Consider the following 22,360-nt stretch of genomic DNA (forward strand, 5'->3'; position numbering starts at 1 on the left):
GATGAGTTTTTTCAGAATGGAATGCTCTTTGGTCTTGAAGGCAGCTGACAGGTCTAAAAGTACCAGTGTCGCAACAGCCCCAGGGCCAACCAGGAATTAAATCATCAAAACCCGATAGGAATCCAAGTTATATACTGTGTCCTGGCCGGAAAATAGCTTGGATAGCATCCAAAAGATTATCTTGAACAGACTCAGTTAAGGTGTACAACCAACATAGTTGAATTGCTCGAAAAGTCTATCCCCATACTTGCAGGTAGTGTATCATAGCCCCAGACCTCACCCTCCAGAAATTGCTGAGGGGTGAATAAAAAGTTGGTTATGAGAAAAACATTTTAGGTGAGCAGAGGATAGGAAGGAGGGCCACAATGACCTGTCAGACAGCGTACAGCCCGCTGAGTACCAGTGAGGAGGGTTGCTCACAGTTGGAAGATTGTCTCCTTCTTGACTTTTATGGTTAGATAAAACAGCCATTGATGCAGGGAAGCCTTAGGAACCATCTAGGATGTCAAAGTCTAGCACCTACAGAAGGTGTATTCATTTTCTGGTGTAATCTATTTTAGTAATCCAAGAACACGACTCGAAACATCCTAAAAATGGTACTAGTCCTGCAGGTCTAGTACCTTGAAAAATCCCCTCGACCTAACTGCAACCTACTTGACCTCCGTCTCTGAAAGTGGAGCAAATGTGACAAGATAACAAGATTTAAAGGCATCTTTATTGATCAATCACTTTGTGAGCAATAAAAATGCCTTTACATCTTGTTATTTTGTCACATTTGCTCCGTTTTCAGAGACAGAGTACAAAAGTTAGTTTGTCTTCCTACTCGCCAGAAAGGGCGAGTAGGACCTAAGAATAGCTCGCTCTCATTAAATATAACTTGCAAATGCGAACGGTCAAGTGGATTTTTAGAGCCCTGAAGAATGGGAATAGGTGATCTGTCGATCCGCACTTCCAGACAAAGGCTTGCTAGGTTCTGGTGGGAACTACTGGCCCAGAGGGGTAGGCTGGCTGAAATATGATGCACTGAGGCTAGAGCGAAAGTACCCAGACATGAATTATGGCCACACCAAATGGTGTCAGAGTCTGAGGTAGAGAACGTTCTCTACTCTTGTGAGAATCACCTTTTTTGTAGACAATACTGTCTGGATCCAGCACTTTCAGCCTCCCTGAGAAAACATGGACCCTTAAGGATGCCTCAAGTGGCCCACCTCTACCCAGAAATAGATGTCCCTGATTGGAATTAATAAAAATGAATGATTAGTGCACAACCTAATTTTTTCTTCAGTTTTTTCCGTAGAAACATGTATCTTATCTTGTAGTTACGGGTGCTATAAAGGTAACGCCTCGTGTCCTGGGCGTTCAAATTATGTACTTAACATGTGTTTCCAACAAATCATTGGTCCCATCCCTTTGTGCACACCTTCTTGTTCTTGGGTGTAATTGCAAGAGCTCCACACAAATTAGTTCTTTTACACTTTCAATGATTTTCAAAATAAAGTTTTATTTCTTCTGAATTATCTTCTTTTGTCAAATAATCGTTTGTGATTTTTATGTTATTTTCACATAATTGCAATGTTAGAATGCATCTCGCTTCAACTCCTATGCAGTTCGGGCCTGGAGCCCTTCTTCAGGGAGTATCACTACAGAAAAATATATACATATATGTGTGACATATCAACATTATATACTCTCTAGTATCACTCTATATATACGCATCATTGTGATTCGCTGTTGGTAATGGTGACCAAAAACTCACTCCGTGTATAGTGTACATAACTTGTGCCCAAATTCGTGGTGTGTGCAACATGCTTGTGCCAGCTCAAAAAAACGTAAATTAAAAATATGAAAACTCAAAAGCAGACTATAAAACGAAAAATAATAATAATAAAAATATAATGCATGAAGGTGTGTAAAGGAGTAAGGGCACAAGTATTACTTCAAGTTAATACTTGTGCCCTTACACCTGTACACACCTTCATGCATTATATTTTTTATATATCTGTGGAATTACACAGACACACTGGGTTCTGGGGAGCCTAGTGCCAGCTCGGTTTCCAAGTTTCACCAGTTACCTTTTGATTCTTCCCGTGCCAAATTAAATTGAACTGCTCCCGTGGCATGAATTTTACATTTAGTGATAAGTGGCTCATTGGAGAACAAGTTGTGATTATGGCACAGAGTGCGTTTTCCAAAATATTATATGGACTTCTTGTGTGTGTCAGTTATAGCAAACTGTTTGTAACAAGCTTGTGCGCCGACTGTGCAGTGGAAAATGGAAGAACTTGGATTATACAGATACAAAAGACGAGACAACACATACCGGGGCAGCTGGGCAAATATGCATGAACGCAGCAGCAGTTCATGCACGTCAATGGCCAAGTGCTGTGACTAACAGTTTGAGCCCTAACACAAGCAGCAGGGAGCACATTGTTCAGGAATAGAGGAGTTCCAGGTCAAACATTAAATTCAGGTAAACGAACTGCAAAGCACACTTTTCTCACTTAAATACAAAGAAATGTTGGGCTCTACTGATTTAGCCCTGCCTAACAACTTGCCACAAACTCACTTGAACTGCAAGAGATTTTCACCACGTTTCAGGTCAGTTCTCTCATTATAAGGTGAGATATCTGTTATATCAGAGACTCAACACCGCAGGTCAAGATTCTAATAAACTAATGAGGACATTAAAACTGTTAGAAGCAACATATGATTAATGGCTGAACCATTCGAGGTCTTTAAAAAGATACATATTTCACTCCACAAAGTGATTTTGAGGAGCTTATGTAGTTTTTCTTTCACGTAAGAAAAAGCTTTTTGGCACTCACCGTATTCCATACAAACATGGAGATGGCTCTTCGGCGTGCTTTTCCTTCTCAAGGACTTGCTTCTGCAGCAGTTTTCCAATTGCGTTCACCAGCCCCTGTACATTGCTGTGAAAATAATGAATAGTTGGTTACCATTTACATCTATCCGTAGAACACTCTTGCCACAAAATACTATCCTATGTTCATCCAGTGCTAAGGAGTGTAAATAGACTAACAACTTTAACAGCAAACGAGAATGCACATTTTCATCATGAGAAATACCAACCATTGCCTGCTTTTGCCCAGTCTGCTGACCACCCCACCACAATTTTAATTGGGCACACTGAGACAAGCTAAATATTTAAGTTTTCAACAGAAACCAGTTTTTCTAGTGGAACTACCCCACGCCATTCTTCCCCCTATATTACGTTGCAAAGAATAACAAAGCCTTGTAATAACAATACCCAATCCACTTGGAAGGAAGGTATCTTACTTCAGTCTTTTGTCTTCACAGTTCTCTCCTTTAGCTTCTGGACTGTTAACATTTTTATTCAAGTATTGCATCTCACTAATACTAATTTGTTAAGAAACCCCTTGCGGCCCTCCGTAACAAACACAGCACGCGGTCATATATTATGCATAAAAGAAGCAGGGGTGCAGTACATTTTGGTATTTTCAGAGGACCTTATGGGCTAGGGAGCCAGACGTGGATGTAAGTGGCAACTCTCCGCTTTGTCATCCTGCTCTCTCATACTCTTTTTTTTTTTTTTTTTTTTTAAATATATTTTTATTGCAGGAATCAGTAAATCAGTACAGTAGCGACCAGCATTGTATTATACGCAACATATACAGAATAAAGCCCTCTGGCCCCCCTCCGTAAAGTCTGTACACAGCCAACTGGCCCGCAACCCTGGGGTCGGGCGGCGAAATGCAACAGGGGTCAGCAGAATGCTGGAGCTGGTCCGGATAACACACTGTCCGTCATCTGCTTTTCCAAATAAACCCAAAACCCCCAAAATAAACCCCCCCCTCAAAATACCTACTAACTGTGAAACCCCCCCCCCCACCACCAGCGCCAGGGAGCTTATCAACATAGGATCTACTATTTGACCCACGGGGAAGGTAATAGGACTATCAGTGCTGACGTTCATCGGGACTCGGGGCGAGTCGCTTCCTCACTTTCGGAGTCGCTGGGGGCACAATAATCCCTGAGGGCCTGTACTAGCATTTCCCACTCCAACGCGGCCTCCTGCGCCTTCTCATTACCCTGCCTCCAAGCCAGCTGATATCTTAGCGCGCTCTCTCCCGCCGCCCATTTCAGAAGCTCACTGTGCCATCTGCTGCCTGCCGGACCAGCTCGTGCCTTCCAGTTCCTGGTCACCTCTCGCTTAGCAAGGAGGAGCCCCAGGTCGATAAATTTACTGGAAATTTTATTCCGGGGGGTATGGGGGAACCAGTGCAAGAGCCCCACCGCCGCATCGAATGATAAGCGCCTCCCCGTCACCTCCTCCAGAGTCGTCGCTACCTCCTGCCAGTAGGACGTCAGTCCAGGACAGGCCCATAACATGTGTAGGAGGTCCGCCTCCTGAGCCGGGCACCTAGGGAATTCCGCTGAAGCCGTGGCAAAATAACGCCTGATCTTTACCGGGGTCAGGTACTCTCTATGGAGAACATAATAGAGGACCAGTTGGAAACGGGCGCTATGTGTGCCCTTCCAGGCACGTCTCACCAACTGGGCCCAGGTCGTCTCCGGGATCTCCCTACCAATGTCCTCCTCCCAGCGGGTCCTCAATGTGGCGAGAGGAACCAATCCCTCGGCAATCAACCTGCCGTAGAGGCAAGTGACCGCCTTCACCGTGCCCGCCGACATCATTACGTACTGGCACACCTGAGACAAGTGGGGTTCCTCCAGCCCGTTCTGCCAGTGCGCCTGGATCGCTCGCACAATGGCCGAGTGCAGCAGGAAATCGCCCCGGGGGATCCCAAAGCGGTCAATGAGATCCTGAAAGGATAGGAGCGCTACGTCCTCGTACAGATCACCGACGAGCTGTAAACCGGAATCCTCCCAGGCCGCCAATCGTGACCAATCCCCTCCATGGGGGAGGGCCGTCAGCATCCCCAACGGTATTTCAGGCGCGTATGGTATTCTTAGTTGGCCTCTGGCGTGAGCCCGATTCCAACACAGTCGGATAGTCCGCTCCTCCATCGATAAGTCCCGCAGGACCAAGCGTTGTCGCAGCGCTATAAAGGAGAGAACGTGCCTGGCCATACCCGTCCCTCTACCGTCCTCCGGGCCCCTGAATTCCCTGGCTATCTCCTGGGTGAAGGTCTGGAGCTGCGCCGCCAGATGGTACTTCTCGAAGTCCGGCACAGCGAGCCCCCCCTCGTCCTTCGGCCTCATCAAGGTATTGAGGGCCACCTGTCGCCGGCCCGTTCCCCAGAGGAACCCGACCACCATAGAGCGCAAGCGACGAAACGTGGCCGGTGGGACCCAGATCGGCAAAGTCCGGAAGTAATACAATAACCGGGGAAGCGCCACCATTTTGAGCAGGGCGATGCGTCCCGCCACTGAGAGCGGCAGCGTGGCCCAAAAGTCCATGCAACCTCGGAGTGCTCGAATGCAGCGGGCAATGTTCCCATCTAGGAGGTCGGGTTGGTCGTGGTAAACGAATACCCCAAGGTACTTAAAGCAGTCGGGCTCCCATCTGATCTCCCTACGTAGCGCAGGGGTGGGGGTACCCCTGCGTACCGGAAAGAGACAGGTCTTAGACCAATTCACTTGGAGGCCTGAGACCGCTCCGAACTCCGTAAGCGCCAATTCCGCTCCCCGCAAAGCGTCGACCGGGTCCTCCAGGAAAAGCAACAGGTCGTCCGCATATAGCGAGACATAATGCGGGCCCGCAGCCGTCCATAAGCCCGTATAGTGGGCTCCCGAGCGAAGGTGCATCGCCAGTGGCTCCACCGCTAGCGCAAAAAGAAGCGGGGATAAGGAGCACCCCTGCCGCGTGCCTCGTTCCACCGGATACCGCGATGAAATCAATGGGCCCGATCGGACCCTGGCCGAAGCAGAAGCATATAGAACCGCGGTCCATCGAACAAATCGCTCCCCGAGGCCGAATCTCTGTAACACCGTGCAGAGGTAGTCCCACTCTAGGCTATCAAAAGCCTTCTCCAGGTCCACCGACAAGACTACCGGGGACGGGGCATCCACAAATGTTTCCCCAAGCAAGCGGAACAACCTTCGAATATTCATAGTCGTGTTCCGCCGTGGGATGAAACCGGCCTGGTCCTCATGCACCAGGGAACTCATATGTCCCAGCAGCCTCGAGGCCAAGATGCTGCTCAATATTTTGTAGTCCACCGTCAACATTGATAGGGGACGGTAGGACCCCGGGTCAGATGAGTCTCGGCCCGGTTTGAGGAGAGGAACCACCAACGCTTCACACATCGAGCTCGGGAGTCGCCCCAACCTCTTCGCCTCCCTGTAGACCACCAGTAACCGAGGGGCCAAGAGGTCAGCGTAAGCTGCATAGAACTCCACCGGTAGGCCATCCAGGCCCGGGGTCTTGTTCCTCGCCATCCTTTTGATGGCCCCGCGGATCTCCCCCAAGTCGATATCGGAACCCAGAGTTTTCGCCACTTCCTGTCCTACTGTGCGGAGCTCCAGTGGGCGAAGATAATTATCAAGCCGGTCTGGGTCACGTGCGGAGCGACTGCGGTATAAACATTCATAATAATGCCGGAAGCAACGAAGAATCTCCGGTTGGGTGTATACCTCGGTCCCATCTGCCCCACGCATATTTGTCATCGTCTGGGACTGGCGCGTAGGGTTGGCCAACCAGGCCAGCAACGCACTCGACCTGTCTCCCTCCGCGATAGACCGGACCGTATAGGCCTTATAATCAAAACAGCGGAGCCGTTCGACCTCCACCGCTACCCTCTCCCTCGCCTCCACCATTTGTGTTTGCAATTCCGGGTGTCCGGGGCGGCTAACTTCAAGCTCGCGGAGTGCCCGGTCCGCCGTGTCCAAATCAGCCAGGATAACGCGCCTCATGCCCACCTTCTTAGAGATACAGTAGCCCCTCACCACTACCTTAAAAGCGTCCCATTCGAACGCCCTAGTACTCGCGGAGCCGCCGTTGGACGCAAAATAATCCGATATTCTCCCCCCCAGGTCTGCCCTGAAGACACTGTCCTCGAGGATCTCGGGTCGCATCTTCCAGGTGGGTACCGCCGGCGTCCCAGGAAACCAGCGAATGTCCAGCAGGAGGGGGTTATGGTCCGAGATGGTCCTCGATAAGTACTCTGATCGGACCGCTGCCGAAACCAGTTCGGGCGAACCAAGAAAACCATCCAGCCTGACATGCAACTCATGGAGGCTCGAGAAATATGAATAATCCCTAGATGCGGGGTGATGCGCCCTCCAAATGTCCGTCAAACCCCAGCGGGTCTGCCAATCCTGACGACCCTTAGCCGTGCGACGGACCGGGGAATCGGGGAGCGGGGGATGCGAGCGGTCTATGTCCACATCCACTACGGAGTTAAAGTCTCCCCCCAACAGGAGGGGCCCGGCGAAAAAGTGGGCCAACGAGCCCGATAACCTGGAAAGGAAGGCAGTCTGGTCTACATTAGGAGCGTACACACAGCAAACGTTCAGGTCCCTCCCTCCTAGTGTGCCTGAGATGGCCACGAAACGCCCCTCTGGGTCCAACACTGTCCTCGTAACCTGGAAGGGGACCCCTGCCCTGATCCATATTAACGCCCCCCTGGCATAAGCAGAGTACGACGTGGAAAAGACCTGCCCCCGCCATCTACGCTGAAGCGCCGCCCCTTCCGCCTTGTTCAGATGCGTTTCCTGCAGCAGCGCCATTTGCACTCCCCTACGCACTAAATAAGCATGGACCTTGTGGCGCCTGGACATAGTGTGAAGCCCCCTCACGTTCCAAGTAACACATTTCAAGTTAGCAACATCAGCCATTGTCCCAGATTGTTCTTGCACAGTCCCCCCATCCGGGTCCCCACCAAGAAAAAGCATCAATCCTCCCAGCGCTGATGGCGGCCATTTTCCCCAACCAAAACCAAACCACCCAAGAACCAACAAAGCCCCCCCCCCCACCCGCCCCAGAACAGGACCCAAACTGCACCATCTAGATCCCATCCAAACCTCGTCGTACATCAACCCCAGAACCCCCACTAGTCCTACGGTCGCCACCGTAGGAAGGCCTTATGGGCCAGGTGTGGGCTGGGCGGAGGCAGTGGGCCCTCGTCGCCCAGGCCACCAGGACTATAACAAGCCCCAACCAGTGTCAAAACCTTCCGGGGCAAAAGCAGAGGCCCCCCAACCCTCTCTCCCTCGTTGTCAGCAATAAAGGACGGCAACCGCCTCCCCCCTGCCGGGCCCCCACCCAAAACAAGGCAGCATACCCCGTTACCCTTGTCCATCTAGAAGGTCCTCCACCGATTTCGGTGTGATCACCGGTGTATGGGTACTATCTGCCACTGAATCCTCCGAGTCCGACGGTGCCCCCTGAGCCCCCGGGTTTTCTTCCTCCTCGATGGCTTCGTCTCTTGCTCCCGACAGTTCCGACAGTACTTCCAACATTCCCCTCCGTTCCGATGATGTCTCCGCAGTCGAGGGCCCTCCGGTGCGGCCGCGGCGATTCCTGACCCTCTTGGATCGCCTCCTTTGTTCCGGCTCATCTGCCTGTTGGGACGAGGAGCCAAAACCATCTTTCCCCGTCCGGTACAGTTCGAGCCAGTCACAGACCTCCTCCGGGGTGTCGAAGAACTGGGTTTTGTCGTCGACAATGATGCGGAGCCTCGCAGGATATAGGAGTGAATATTGAATGCCCTCGCTCCTGAGTTCGCGCTTAACCGCTAGGAAGGAGAACCGTTTGCGCTGCGTCTCGTAGGTGTAATCAGGGAAGATGTTCACCTGACTGTTCGCAACTTGGAACGGGCCATTGTGCCTGGCGGCATTGAGGATTAAGTCCCTGTCCCGAAAATGCAGCAACCGCGCCACCACCGGCCTCGGGGTACGTCCCTGCTGTGGGGGCCGTGCTGGGACTCTGTGGGCCCGTTCTAGAGTGTAGAAGGAGGACAGACCCTCCGGGACCACCGTGTCTCGGAGCCAGGTCTCCAAGTATCGCACCATGTCGCCATCCTCGATCTTTTCCGGCAGGCCCACCACTCGGATGTTGTTCCTCCTGTTGCGGCCTTCCGCATCCTCCGCCCTCCGTTCGAGGGTCTCGATTCGGGATAAGGCGTCCTTTATCGTCGCAGCTAAGGTTCGCTGCGCCGGCTCCAAAGTTTTCACCGTGCCCTCCACCTCCTTGACCCGGTCTGAGAGTTTGCCATGGTCCGCCCTGAGGAGGCCCAGGCTCGTCGCCACCTGAGCAATGTCCTGTTGGAGGGCCGACCTCGTAGCCTCTATCGCCTGCAGGACACGGTCGAACTGTTGCTGCATTGGCGCACTACCAGAACTTTTTGGGTCCCCATGCTCCTCTTTGTCCTGGGCTTCAGAGTCCGAGGTGGTCTGGGTGGATCCCTTGGCTCCTTTAGGTTTCCCCATGCTGCCAGGGGCACTCCGTGAGGGTCCCGGAGTAGGTGCCTCCGTGTACAGGTGTCGATCACGACCTTCCCGGGTGCTTGTCCTCAATTCGGGTACGGGCGATCTCCTTCTCCAGAGCTTGTGGAGACTCCGCCGCTTCGGCTCACGCCACCGCCACGGCGTCCGAGGGCACCGATGAGGGGGCGGAGACAGCCGTCGCCGAGTCGGACAGAACCGGTCACCCACTATAGCCCCGGGGTGAGGGCCACCAACTCCCTCGGATGATCTGTGGCGCCAGAGTGTCGCGCCTCCCATGTAGTTGGACTGGCCAGGAAGACGTAGCTAGTTGCGGAGTCGCGAGGCGGGCCACCGCTTGGATCAGAGGGCGTCTGCTCCCGGTGCCCTCCAGTGCGCGGGCACCCTTCCGGCCGTCCAACCGAGTGCAAATCCGTTGCAAAAGGTCCAATCCTGTAAAGTCCAATGTCCAGAACAACCGAGGATGGCGAAGCCGGGCGCCAGTCGACACCCGCGACACCTCTTCAACTCAGTAGTGTCGATCAAGGGGACAAAGGAGTCCGGGCGCCATGTTGGGTCGCACTCCGCAACTCCGCAAACTTCGGTATTTCTTCGGAGCAACCCTCGTCCAAACTCCACCAGGGCCCCCGGCAGGTTGCCGTCGGCACGCTCAGCAGAATGCGGGGTCTGGGGTGCCCCGCAGCCTCCGAATTTCAGGATAATCTTGGGCTTAGTCCCGGAGCCGAGCTCTCAGGCGACCATCGCCATCGGCGCCCAAGCCACGCCCCCTGCTCTCTCATACTCTTATGGGTACAAAGTACAACAGACTGCAAGTTAGCGATAGTGGAGGCTCAAATGAGCAGTCCTCTTACGGAATGAACCAGTGCGCTGCACTAATAATCTCTGACTTGAGCATGCTGTTAATAATGAAATGAATGACTTACCCTGGGGCATCTCCGCGCTTGCTTAGGGAACCCGTCCTGGTATTCCCCTGTGAGATTACCCTGGCAGGGTATCCACAAGGTGAAAGCCAGGCATCCCGCCGCGGGGGGCCGTTGTGGAGATTAAGCAAGCTATTGCCCAGAGTCGCAGAGTGTGAACCCGTGAGTCGAGAAGGCACCGGAGCGAGAATTAACGAGTCTGTGGAATTTTTTGAGCCCAAGACCCGCCGAGGCGGGGAATTGAACCCTGGTCCAGGGCCGAACTCAAGCTCTAGGTCTGCCGCCTCTAACCCCTGAGCCACACTTCCATCTATGTGCACTCTATGCGGCAGAACAAAAGGCAGCCTCTGAGAAAGAACTCCTTAGATTATGTAGCAATAGAGGAATGAAAACAAGCAATAGTAATAATAATCCAATAGGTCTCACATGATTGAAAGCTTGAGTTATTGGTGTTGCATTATTATTTGAATCGTCAATAGCTCAAACTCGAACGAAGGTCGACCTGCTAGAGAAGAGGCTTGAGTCACAAAGTTCCATCACTTGGGGTACCCTAGTCAAACGTACTACTCCAAATTGAAGACCATGATTCAGAACTTTTAAGAGAGTGTGGTCTTAAACAGAAATAGAGATGCGTATTACTGCGTTACAAGCTTTCTCCCTGCCTAACAAACTCTCTACAGGAGAGACAAGTGCTTTGGGGAAGGTTCATATGGAGATGTGGGGCCATAAGCAGTAAGCATTGATCACCACATTGGTTCCAGATTGAAAGTACTGACCATTAGAGACCATCATATCCAAATATCTCCAGACATGAGTCTGATAACCCTGAAACCCAATCACTGAAAAAGATTAAGAGGGTACTCCTGGTCATGAGACTTGAGGGATCACTGTGTTAATCTGCTCAGGTGCGATAGGGAAAGGGGAAAGCACATTATTGTTTTCCAATCAAGGCTGCCCAGGATTTCCTGAAAGCTAGAATTCTGAGACTAAGAGCTCATCAACGTAGGAGAATAGGTCATGGTAACCGATCATTTGAGGTGATATTTTGGTGTTAATTATGTATCTGATGTTTTCTCCGCAAGGGAGCAGGTTGGTTTTCAATTTCACTCGTGGTATATTGCTAGATTGTGTGTTAGCAGTATAACCAACTGCTTAGTGGAGCTTACCTGAACAGTTCCCCTCCCACGAACCCCATGTTTCAGCTGGAATTTTCTAGACTGAAAGTGTTGAGAACCTGTTTGAGAATTTGAGATGTTTTGCATATGATATTGGTATATTTCACAGTGCTTGCATGGATAATACACATAGAGAAGTTTAAATGAAAATGTTATGGGGTATCTTGGCCTTGACATAATTTTTTCTTTCAATTAAATGACTTAATCTTAAAAGAGGCAGTCTTGTGGCCGATGACGGATAGTAATTAATAGAGCCAGGAGCTCTCCAATGTTTGAGGCAAAGAGGACGGGCCAAAAGAAAAGAAGAACATAGACACACCCAATCGGCAAGACTGAACTGCCTCCTTTCTGTACATAAGATGCAAAATACAAGACTCCCTAAGCAGGAAATGAGTTACCAAAACATCTCTGAAAGCACTGTGGTGTTACATGCTTTGCTGCTACTTCTGGAATTACCGACTGACATGACTATACCACAAGGGCATGATTGGAGCTGAAGAGATGTGGAAGTTCACCTATATATGTTGTGAGCGTATTTCTTATGATGACATCAGGGTCAGAAGTCATATGCCCCTTTCCTCTCGGTCCGACAGCAATAACATTGATTCATGTGATGTCATGATAGTGCCAAAGGCTGTGTGATGTCATTACCATTGCAGTGATCGTTATGCTCTTCAGTGGTTATGAAACCTGATGAAAGAGCATATGTTCCTCAACTAAAGTACATGTTAGAAAATCTTGTCCAAGGTCACTCCTAAAATTAATATATCTTTGTATATGATCAAAAGAATTAAAACATTGCTCCTGGAAGAACTCAGATATTCTTTGTATTCCTTATGATCATGTCAATTGCGAAGAAGAACCCCATTTTCTAATGTACTGTGTGTGTTGTAGAACTCTTGAAAAATCATCCGATTTTACTCCAGGATGTATAGGGTGCTGCTAGAAATTTGCATTGAATTTTCTCACAATATTTATGATCTCCTAAATATGGCAACATGGCAGATAAATCCAGTATATAATAAAAATAAAATTCATACTCACTGAAAAAGCACAGCTAGAGAGTAGGTTTGTCACAGTGAACGTAATATCGAAAAAGTCAGTTATAGGATGCAATTCAAGTTGCACAACGTAACTCAAACGCCTGCTCTGTTCGTCTTTTTGTTGGTCATTTATTTCCTTTAACATATGCCATCAGCAAAGTGCCAGGGTAATAACTTTCATTTTTCAATTAGTTTCATAATAAATAGTCAGTGACAAAGCTTCAGTTAAAGGGTAGTTGTGATTCAGTGAACACAAAACCAAAAAAGCTCTGTTGTGTTATGCAGTGCACAATGCATTCCATAACTCATGCACCCTGCCATGCTCAGTACACCACCTTGCGGGCGGCATCTGTTAAAAGTAAGAAAGGTCCAATGAAAAGCCGGGCCCAGAGCTGGATCAATCTCAATTTCTGGTGATTTATCCAGCCCACTGGCACTCTGAAGGGCCAAAAGATCTGATGCTTTAGAGGGTCAAGGCTCAGCGTCATCAGTGTCCCCATGGCCATCTGGGGAACTGTTGGTCCATGCCTACGCTGAAAAGAGTGTGGATTGTGCTTGAATATTGACATAAACATTGGCCGGTTCTTGAAATTGTTCCTTGTCTGGGAGGCGCTGATCCTCACCTTACATGTGGCAAAAGAGCTTTTTGAGGTGTTGGGGTAGGAGGCTGGAGCTAGAAATGGTGTTGAAAGCGATGCCAGCCTGAAACTGACATCGGGATTGGCAACTCTGTACTTTGTCCCAGTATGGGATCGGAGCTAGATGACATTGGGAGGAACATGTACAGCACCAGGGGAAGAATTGGTGCTAAAGAGTGATGGTGAACGGAACTTCAAAGGGTCCCGGAGTACCGTCAGGTGCACCAGATAGAACTGCTGCGCTCCTGAACATCCAAAGCACTGCCGGGATAAAGAAGGCTGAGTCCGCCCCCAATGTCAGAAACCCAGGGTACAACGGCATTGTTATGGGTGGTGGAAGAGAAAGTATCAATGTTAGCAAAGCCCTAGGGGACCATGTCACTAACTCTGGAGCAGAGGAGTAGCACGAGGTAGAGACTTAGCTTTGGATTTCGAGCTTCTGAAAAAAAAGTAGTGATTCTTTTTCTTCTTATGACTTCTTTTCTTTTACCTAGGGGATTAGGAGGACCAAGATTTAGATCTGGACCTCGCCCTAGTTCTAGATCGTGTATTGAATTTCAACATCCCTTCCATTAAACCCTAGCACAGGCCATACAGATCTTTGCTTCAACTCATTGATGGCCTTCAGACTATTTAGGAGGCCAAGGTCACATGATGAGTAGTCATGCCTGAAACCAAGGCTGCACACACAATCTTCATGTTGATCTGTAATGGACATCTACTCATCACACCCACAGAAGTGTTTTAACCCAGACTTATTTGGTGGGACAAATCCCAAGCATTGTACCAAAAACGTTTGGAGAGCAAAAAGATCTTCACCTCAGAGTAGAGCGAAGAAGCTCCAGACCCACTTCGAAAGGCGGAAAAAAAACAGAAATGATGTAGTGGCTGAAGCTATACGGCTCCAGGGACAACATCACAACCCCAAATCCAAAGTCGAGACTGAGCCAGTGTTCCCTACCTGTGCCGAGGAGCTATGTCCGAGGTTTTCAGATCCAGATACGCCTGGAATATCCAACGGAGAGTAATATGAAGGTAGAATTATCCATCAGAAACTACCATTCAGAATATAGGAGAAGCCACATCTCTGTTACAGGTTGGCCAAAGTACTTCTTTGACTTTACAGCTTTTAGGATGAGCCTTACAGTACTACAATGGTCATCAGCCATTTCGGCCAATCACGCTCACCAGGTAAAACTAGTTTCTACTCACCCAATCACCAAATCCTAACATCAAATGTGCTGCCTTCTTAGCCTTCAATTTCAATATGGCACTGCAAGATATCAACATATGTGACCTGCACAACAGCATTAATGCATGTAATACTTAGACCATCTACACAGAATACTGCAAAACACACAACGATGTCTAAGACTTTTTACATCTCACCGTTATTCTGGTTTTGATTGTAACTGATAACATACACAGCACTAAACAATAACAAACATCAGACACAGTAGCACAAAGTGGACCTGAAAAGGAGAAGTGAATAATACCTGGCAGAAGGTATCAGGTTAAGAATGCCATTGAGAATATAACTGAAGTCGGCATGATCCTGCGCCACGAGTGCCACCAGAGCCTCGCAGCAGGCTGTCCTCACCACCACATTGTCACTGCAGCATTTCTCCCACAGGAGATTTAAAGCAGGGGTCTGAAATTTAAATGAAGAGTCAATGTGAAAATCCCAAACTAACTACACGAGTAGTCAACAGACAATGTAGCCATTTGATAAAAAAACATGGCTATATTAATTTGTTTTGTTGAAAAACAAACATTGCATGGAAGTTTTTATTCTATTAACTAAACAGCTAGTGATGGTTCCTAGCCTACTATGCCAATGATGCACATACAACTTTTTTACCTCTGCTCTTTACACAATCCCCTGGCCGTATGACAAAGTCCACATGACCTGAACTGGCGCCCGCAACATTTCTCCTCATGTTGCAGCTAACAAATCAGAGTGCAAGTTCCCGCAGGACTCACAGCAGCGAGATGGCTGACTGGCCAATCAGATTGCTCTAATATTTAAAATGGTGTGCTCCTGTGACTCCTGCAAGAGTACCACAAACCTAACCATCCAGATATACATACATTTAGAACCTTAATTTCTCAAAAACTACCAACCGGATTTACACCAAATCACAAAAAGCATGCTTTCAAGAGAGATTTGGTGTAATTCCGTTCAGCCTTTGGGCTGTAACGTTATTCAAAAATCCCTATGGAAATTGTTTTGGGACCCCCCTTTTTTCTCGTCTCCTGCTTGATGGTTCACCCTGAAACTTTAAAGCAAAGACTGGCGGTGAATGAACTTTTTTTTAATAAAAGTTTCGCTAAGAGTCACCAAGGTTATTATCAAACCAAAAAGCGCTCTTGCTATGGTAACGAGGTTCTAACTAAAACCTGCACAGTAGCAGCAGTCACTGTGATATATATACATATATATATATATATGAATGATCATCTTCTACAGCCAACTTGTGTTTCGCAGAATATCTGTATTTTCAAGGCATGTAAAATTTACAAGCGGCTTGCTAGCTTGGTATTTCAATTGAATTGCGTAGTCAAGTACATGAAGCAAATTCAAATCCCAATTTGTACCAATCCCGTAGCAATGCTCTTTGCCTTTCATTTAATTTCATGAACATGCATTCAATATACCTCCATAAGAAAAACCAATATAAGGCACCCAAATGATCCTAATTAACAAGGAGGCCAGCCTTTCAGCATAATTCTTCAAAGCAGAGACAAACATACATATGTGGCATATACATATGTGCCACTTGCTACTAATTGCTGCATCAGGGCGATCAGTAATAATTAAATGAAAGGCAAATATATATATATCCCGAGTGTCAGTTAAATGTTTTACTAAATGCTTGTCAAACGCAAATTTTAACTGTAGTTTTGTGTTTTTCTCTTTTAGAAAGAACCGCATTTTCGCATACTTCCACACTAAAACTTTAATTCACATAGAACTTAGTTCCATATATACTTTTTTGTTGTATTTCATTTGGAATGCTCTTGTTTTAAAATCATTTTAAATTTGTACATGTGGTAGTTGTTTGCCTGGCTCTGCATGATCTAATACTATATGGTATGGCTGCCCCCTGACTTTCAGCCTCTCTAGCCACACCTTTCGCTGGTATCATTTCGAGCGACATTCTAGCCGCACTCTATGGTCCTTGACTCTATTTTAGTGGACAGATGCAAGCGCACAGCCCCTGAGTGTCAGTTACATTTTTCACTAAATGCTTGTCAAACGCTAATTTTAACTGTAGTTGTGTTTTTTTCTTTTAAAAAGAACCGCATTTTCGCATACTTGCACACTAAAACTTTAATTCACATAGAACTTAGTTCTATATATACTTTTTGTTGTATTTCATTTGGAATGCTCTTGTTTTAAAATCGTTTTAACTTTGTACCTATGGTAGTTGTTTGCCTGGCTCTGCATGATTCCATACTCTATGGTATGGTCGCCCGTGACTTTCAGCCTCTCTAGCCGCACAGACACCTCTCGCTGGTATCATTTCGAGCGACTTTCTAGCTGCACTCTATGGTCCTTGACACTATTTTAGTGGACAGATGCAAGCGCAGCGCGCGCGCCGGTGGCGCGCCAGAGGGATGCCCGTCTGCGCCCGTTCGCGCCCAGCGGCCAGAAATGATGTCCAAAATGCGATTACTGTAAGTAAGAGAATTACATGCTCAGCTGTGCAACTTGACAGTCTTAAGAAGTATATTTCTCCTAAATGCGCTGTATGTACTCCTCCTTATCGCGGCTTTACTTGCATTCAATGCAATTTTACATTGGGTCCTACGCGGCTTATAAACACCATTCCCAGAACTGGCCTTCAGGTCTGTCACAGCACCACCTCTGCCAAAATGGCAGGTCTCCAGAATTTGTACTTTTAAAGCCTTAACTGTCATTCTATGGCCAAAAATAAGCAGCATATTTTTGACCTTCTTAGTACTGAACATCCAGATGCACTCTTTCTGACCGAAACATGGCTTCATGCCAGTTCGGACCCCGACATTGCCACTGCTCTTCCTCCTGGATATGTCATTGCCAGGAAAGATCGAGACACAGGCAAAGGCGAGGGATTGCTATAATTTATAAATCTACTAATTTCTGTAAATTTGAAGCTATTTCCATCACAGAGTGTGAAGCGGCTTTGTTCAAACTCTCTGTATCCCCTCAGCGGACCTTGTCTGGCATTTTAATGTATCGCCCTCCGGGGAAGCCCGACCCCTGGTTCTCAACTTTCCCTGACCTTATCGCTCCCTTTATTTTAAAGGCAGCAAATTTTACAATTCTAGGTGACCTGAACCTTTACCTAGAAGATAATCAGAATAACATCTGCCACACTTTATCTGATTTGGAGGCTCTAAGCTTACGGTTATGCAATCAGGGCCCAACTCATAAGGTGGGGAACCTTCTGGATCCAATTTTGTCCAATCTTTGCTATGACTGTAGTACTCCTGCGCTTCAGTTAGACTGGTCAGACCATTTTATAATTCCATTCAATCTGCAGCCTTCCACATCTAGGGTAGTGGCCCTTCCTACTAGCTCAGGTAGTCTCAGATCTTGGGGCAAGTTGAATATGGAGTCTTTTTATACTATTCTGTCTACTAGCTTACCTGATGTCACTTACCTTTGCATTCATTAAATACTGCTGTCTCAGACTGGCTAACCAATGCCATTGACATCTGTCTGCCCCCTGTACCCAAACGCAGCTTTACTCATCAACCCCCTGCCCCATGGTTTACAAATGATCTTAAAGGTATTAAGTCTAAATGTAAAGCACTAGAATGAAGATGGAGGAGATTGTACTCTTTAATTGTAAAGATGTTTAAAAAGCTGCTCTTAAAAGTTATCATTCAGCGTGTAAAGAGGCACGCATTTTTTACGTTGCTAACACAATAACTAAGGAATCTAATTGTCCTCGGGCTCTATTTTCGGTAGTAAAGATGTTAGCTGGCTCTGATACCATCCCTCCTCCTTCTTTCCTTAATAAAAATCTCCTCCTCCCTTGACCCGACGAACTTGTCTGCCCTTTTAAGTGCTTCTTCCCCCGCTCTTCACGGTCTGTCCACCTTGGCTCAGGCTAACACCATTGAACAGTGGCTCTCTTCCGCCAGCGAGTCTATCGCTCCCTTGAAGCGATTGACTTCCAAACGGGAGAAAGATGCCAATCGGTGGTTTACCGATGACTTGAAATCTATCAAGTTATCGGTTCGCCGCGCTGAGAGGGCCTGGAGGAGAAATTATTGTTCCATCCTAAGAGCTGACTTTACCACTCTATTAGCCCAATATAAGAATGCTATTCTGGCCGCTAAAACAGCCTATTTCTCCTCCAAGATCCTCACAGCCGAGAACCAATCCAGGGAAATCTTCTCGATTGTTCATAACCTAGCCTTTTCAGACCGTACCTCCCTTAAGCCCTCCCCCTCCCAGGCCCTTTGTCACTCTTTGAACAGTTTTTTTATTGATAAGATCGCCACCATTAAAGCCAACATCCCGCCACCTTCCCCTTCTTTTGTTGATCCTCAGTGCCCTCTCCCGCAAGGTCAATTAAATACTCTTTCCCCCTTGACTAAGGAAACCTTTACTTCACTAATCCCCCTTGTAAAATCTGGCTCTCCTCTTGATACTTGTCCCGCTCACATACTTCGTCACATTTACACCACCTGCCCTGATCCCCCCCTTTACTTTCTTAACAGCTCCCTTTCTCGGGGAGTTGTTCCCAACCCTTTGAAATCTGCTATTATTTTACCTATCTTAAAGAAGCCTGGCGCGGACCCTTCGATCCCTGCCAATTATCGCCCCATCTCTCTCCTACCATTTTTGGCTAAGGTGCTCGAGCGCCATGTCACCAGGTCTCTGAGCACCTTCGTGGAAGAGAATGGGGTATTGGCTTCCCGTCAGGCTGCCTTTCGCCCCGCACACTCTACGGAGTCCGTAGTCCTTTCGGTCCTCGACAACCTCAGGGAGGGGAGGGACACCAATCAATTCCAGGCATTAGTCCTCCTCGATCTCTCTGCCGCCTTTGACACGGTGGATCACACCATCTTACTCTCCTGTGTCGCGGCGGCAGGGATCGGGGGTACGGCCCTGGTTTGGTTGTCCTCCTTCCTGAGGGACCGCACCCAGGCGGTTCACCTGGGTGACTTCTCTGCGGACTTCCGGAAGGTCCAGTGCGGGGTCCCCCAAGGTTCCTCCCTTTCACCTCTTTTGTTTAACCTTTACATTTCTCCCCTTATTTTTTCTTTAGAACAAATGGAGGTCACCGTATATAACTATGCGGATGATCTCCAACTTGTTTTCAACCTCTCTTCATCTTCTGCCTCTATTTCTAACTTCCAGTCCATTATGATTTTTATCCGGGACTGGATGGATTTCAACCACCTGAAACTCAACCCCGATAAGACCGAACTGGTGTTGACGGGTGGTTGCTCCAGTCCCTGGTCTTCACTTTTTTGGCCCCCTTCCCTTGGTCTCCCTCCGGTCCCCTCTACTTCGGTCAAAACGTTAGGCATCAAACTCAACTCTCACCTCACTCTTCACTCCCGTGTGAGCTCTGTGGTTTCTTCTTCTTTTCTTTCTCTCCGGACCATCCGCAAGGTCTCTCGATTTTTTACCTTCGAGGCCTTGAAGCTGATCGTCCTGGCGATGGTCATCTCCCGTCTGGATTATGGCAACGCTGTATATGCAGGCATACCTGCATATAGTCTCAGGCGGTTGCAGATGATTCAAAACCAGGCGGCTCGGTTGGTCTTTAACCTTCCCAAATCCTCACACGTCACTCCCCTCCTGAAGACCTTACACTGGCTCCCGGTTCGGGAACGTGTCCAGTTCAAACTAGCGACCATCACCTACCAGGCTCGACTGGGCACGGCCCCTGCCTTCATTTCCTCGGAGATTGTCCCCTACCTTCCAGCTAGGGAGCTCCGATCCTCTTCCAAATTCCTACTGACAGTTCCCCGGTTTCGTCGGAAAAAGTGGGGGGGGGTCAAAATTCGCGACCCTTGCCCCAGCCCTCTGGAATTCATTACCCCTGGAGCTCAGATCCCTCACCTCATACTCCCAGTTTCGTAAGAAACTTAAAGCTTACTTTTTCAGTAAAATTTTTATGTAGCTCCTTCTCCCCTGTCCTCTACCCCCTGTCCTTTGTGGAGATCTGCCAGTAACAGCGCCATGAAACCGCTGGTGAAAGAGCGCTATATAAAACTTTTAAAACTCAAACTCCTCCTGTCCTTGATGAAAATCAATGTAACAACATTGCTGACTTCTTTATTCAGAAGGTTGAACTTATTTACAAGTCACTCTCTGCTCCTTCCCCTTCCTTGTGTAGTATGGCTTCTGCATTTGACCCTACCTATCACAGTAATTGTGATCGGATAGCCAAGATTTCTTCCTGGCACCCATTTGAAGAGGCGTCTTTCCAAAATTGTTTAAACAGTATTAAATCTGGGTCTCCTCTTGATCCTTTGCCTACTAACATCCTTTGCCAGCTCTCTGCCACATCTAAAGGTGTCCTTATCGATCTTCTTAACGCCTCTATGCGAGAGGCCTTGGTACCCCCCGAGTGGAAGCGAGCCATGGTCATCCCTTTGTTGAAAAAGGCCAGAGCAGATCCTTCTGTACTATCTAACTCTAGACCTATATCTCTGCTTCCGGCTTTCTCCAAAATTTTGGAGAAACATATCAATACTCAACTGACACAACACATAGATAAAGTTGGCTTTCTTCATTATTCACAATCTGGGTTCATAGCCAACTTTTCAACTGAAACCGCTCTGCTTGGGGTTACTGAGAAACTGCGCCAGCATTTAGATCAAGGGGAAACTGCGGCACTCATTCTATTAGATTTGAGTGCCGCATTTGACACTGTGTCGTATAACTTCTTGCTTAACGCCCTTAGGTCTCTTGGGCTGGACGGCACTGCCCTATCCTGGTTTGCTTCATTCCTTGAGGGTCGCACTTTTCAAGTCTTTCCTGCTAAGGCATCATCTAAGATCTGCGTATCAGCACATGGAGTCACACAGGGATCCATTTTAAGCTCCCTGCTCTTCAACATCTATGTCAGACCTCTGGCAGAGATTGTGGAAGAGGCGGGTCTTTCCCGATATTCGTATGCATATCCTGGGCAAGCACAAGGACCTATGGGGCCCTCACCATTGGCCACAGGTAATGTGTTCCTTTCCCCTACCTGTCACCCATGTCCGGAATCTGGGTATCATTATTGATGATAGTCCCTCTATGAGACAACAGGTGGCGAGTGTTGCTGCCATGTGTTTTACGATCTTGAGGTGGCTTCGTAAGATCATTTGGATGCTTCCTGCCTCAACCCAATGCACGGTAGCCCAGGCACTCATCACCTCTCGCCTCGATTACGGCAATGTTCTCTATCTTGTTAGCTGCCAAACGGTACTGAGAAAGCTACAGGTAGTTCAGAACTCTGCAGTACGCCTTCTTTGTCAAGTTCCTAGACAGGCTTCTATCTCGCCGTATTTACGTGACCTTCACTGGCTTCGAATTGATCAAAGAATTACATTTAAAACCCTGTGTTACATTTTTAAAATCAAACAAGGTGTGGCACCAGCGTATCTACAAGAGCTCATCCATCCTTACATTCCTTCTCGTCCCCTGCGCTCTACAGCCCACGGAGACTTAGTGATTCCCAGATTTAAACTTGCAAGAATGGGAGGCCGTTCCTTTTTTTGTCTTGGCCCCAAAATCTGGAATTCTCTTCCGGTGTCCTTGAAGAATGACCTGTCCAATCTCAGCTTTCGAAGAAATCTTAAAACTTGGCACTTTTAGTAGCAAATGGTTCTTGACTGCTCCTTTTCTAGCAATTTGTGTGCTAGGCGCTGGGAAACCCTTTTTGGGTAGCTGCACGCTTTACAAAACTAATTTATTAATAATAATAATAATAGCAGAATACGATACAGAAAAAGAATACAGCATTACAAAACATCAAACAATGTAACTTCAAACAATAAAGCATTGGGTAAAGTGCATATAAAGCATTGAAGTGACTCATTTACGGGTAGTCCAATGGTTTCCCTTCTTTCTTACTAATAAAACATGCTGCCTAAAGGCCAGGAATCCAAAAAACTATTGGGCAGCAAAGAGTTAAATCTTTGAGTCAAAGTCTGTTTCCCCTTCACATGCTAACAGACTGCCATGCTCAAAC

At 47.8% G+C, this 22,360-nt stretch overlaps 1 protein-coding gene across 1 annotated transcript in view; it reads right to left on the minus strand.

Moving 5' to 3' along the window:
* The window catches only part of FOCAD (focadhesin), a 1,219,893-nt gene that overhangs the window by 1,072,138 nt on the left and 125,395 nt on the right, over window positions 1–22,360 (minus strand). Inside the window, exons 4-5 of the mRNA XM_086961452.1 lie at window positions 14,663–14,817; window positions 2,826–2,930 (exon numbers count right to left, since the gene is read on the minus strand). Coding sequence (XP_086817578.1) covers window positions 2,826–2,930; window positions 14,663–14,817 — 260 coding nt within the window. The remainder of the gene's footprint in view (window positions 1–2,825; window positions 2,931–14,662; window positions 14,818–22,360) is intronic.

The sequence above is a fragment of the Lissotriton vulgaris genome, chromosome 3_1 (assembly GCF_964263255.1).
Source record: "Lissotriton vulgaris chromosome 3_1, aLisVul1.2, whole genome shotgun sequence".
Classification (NCBI taxonomy): Eukaryota; Metazoa; Chordata; class Amphibia; order Caudata; family Salamandridae; genus Lissotriton; species Lissotriton vulgaris.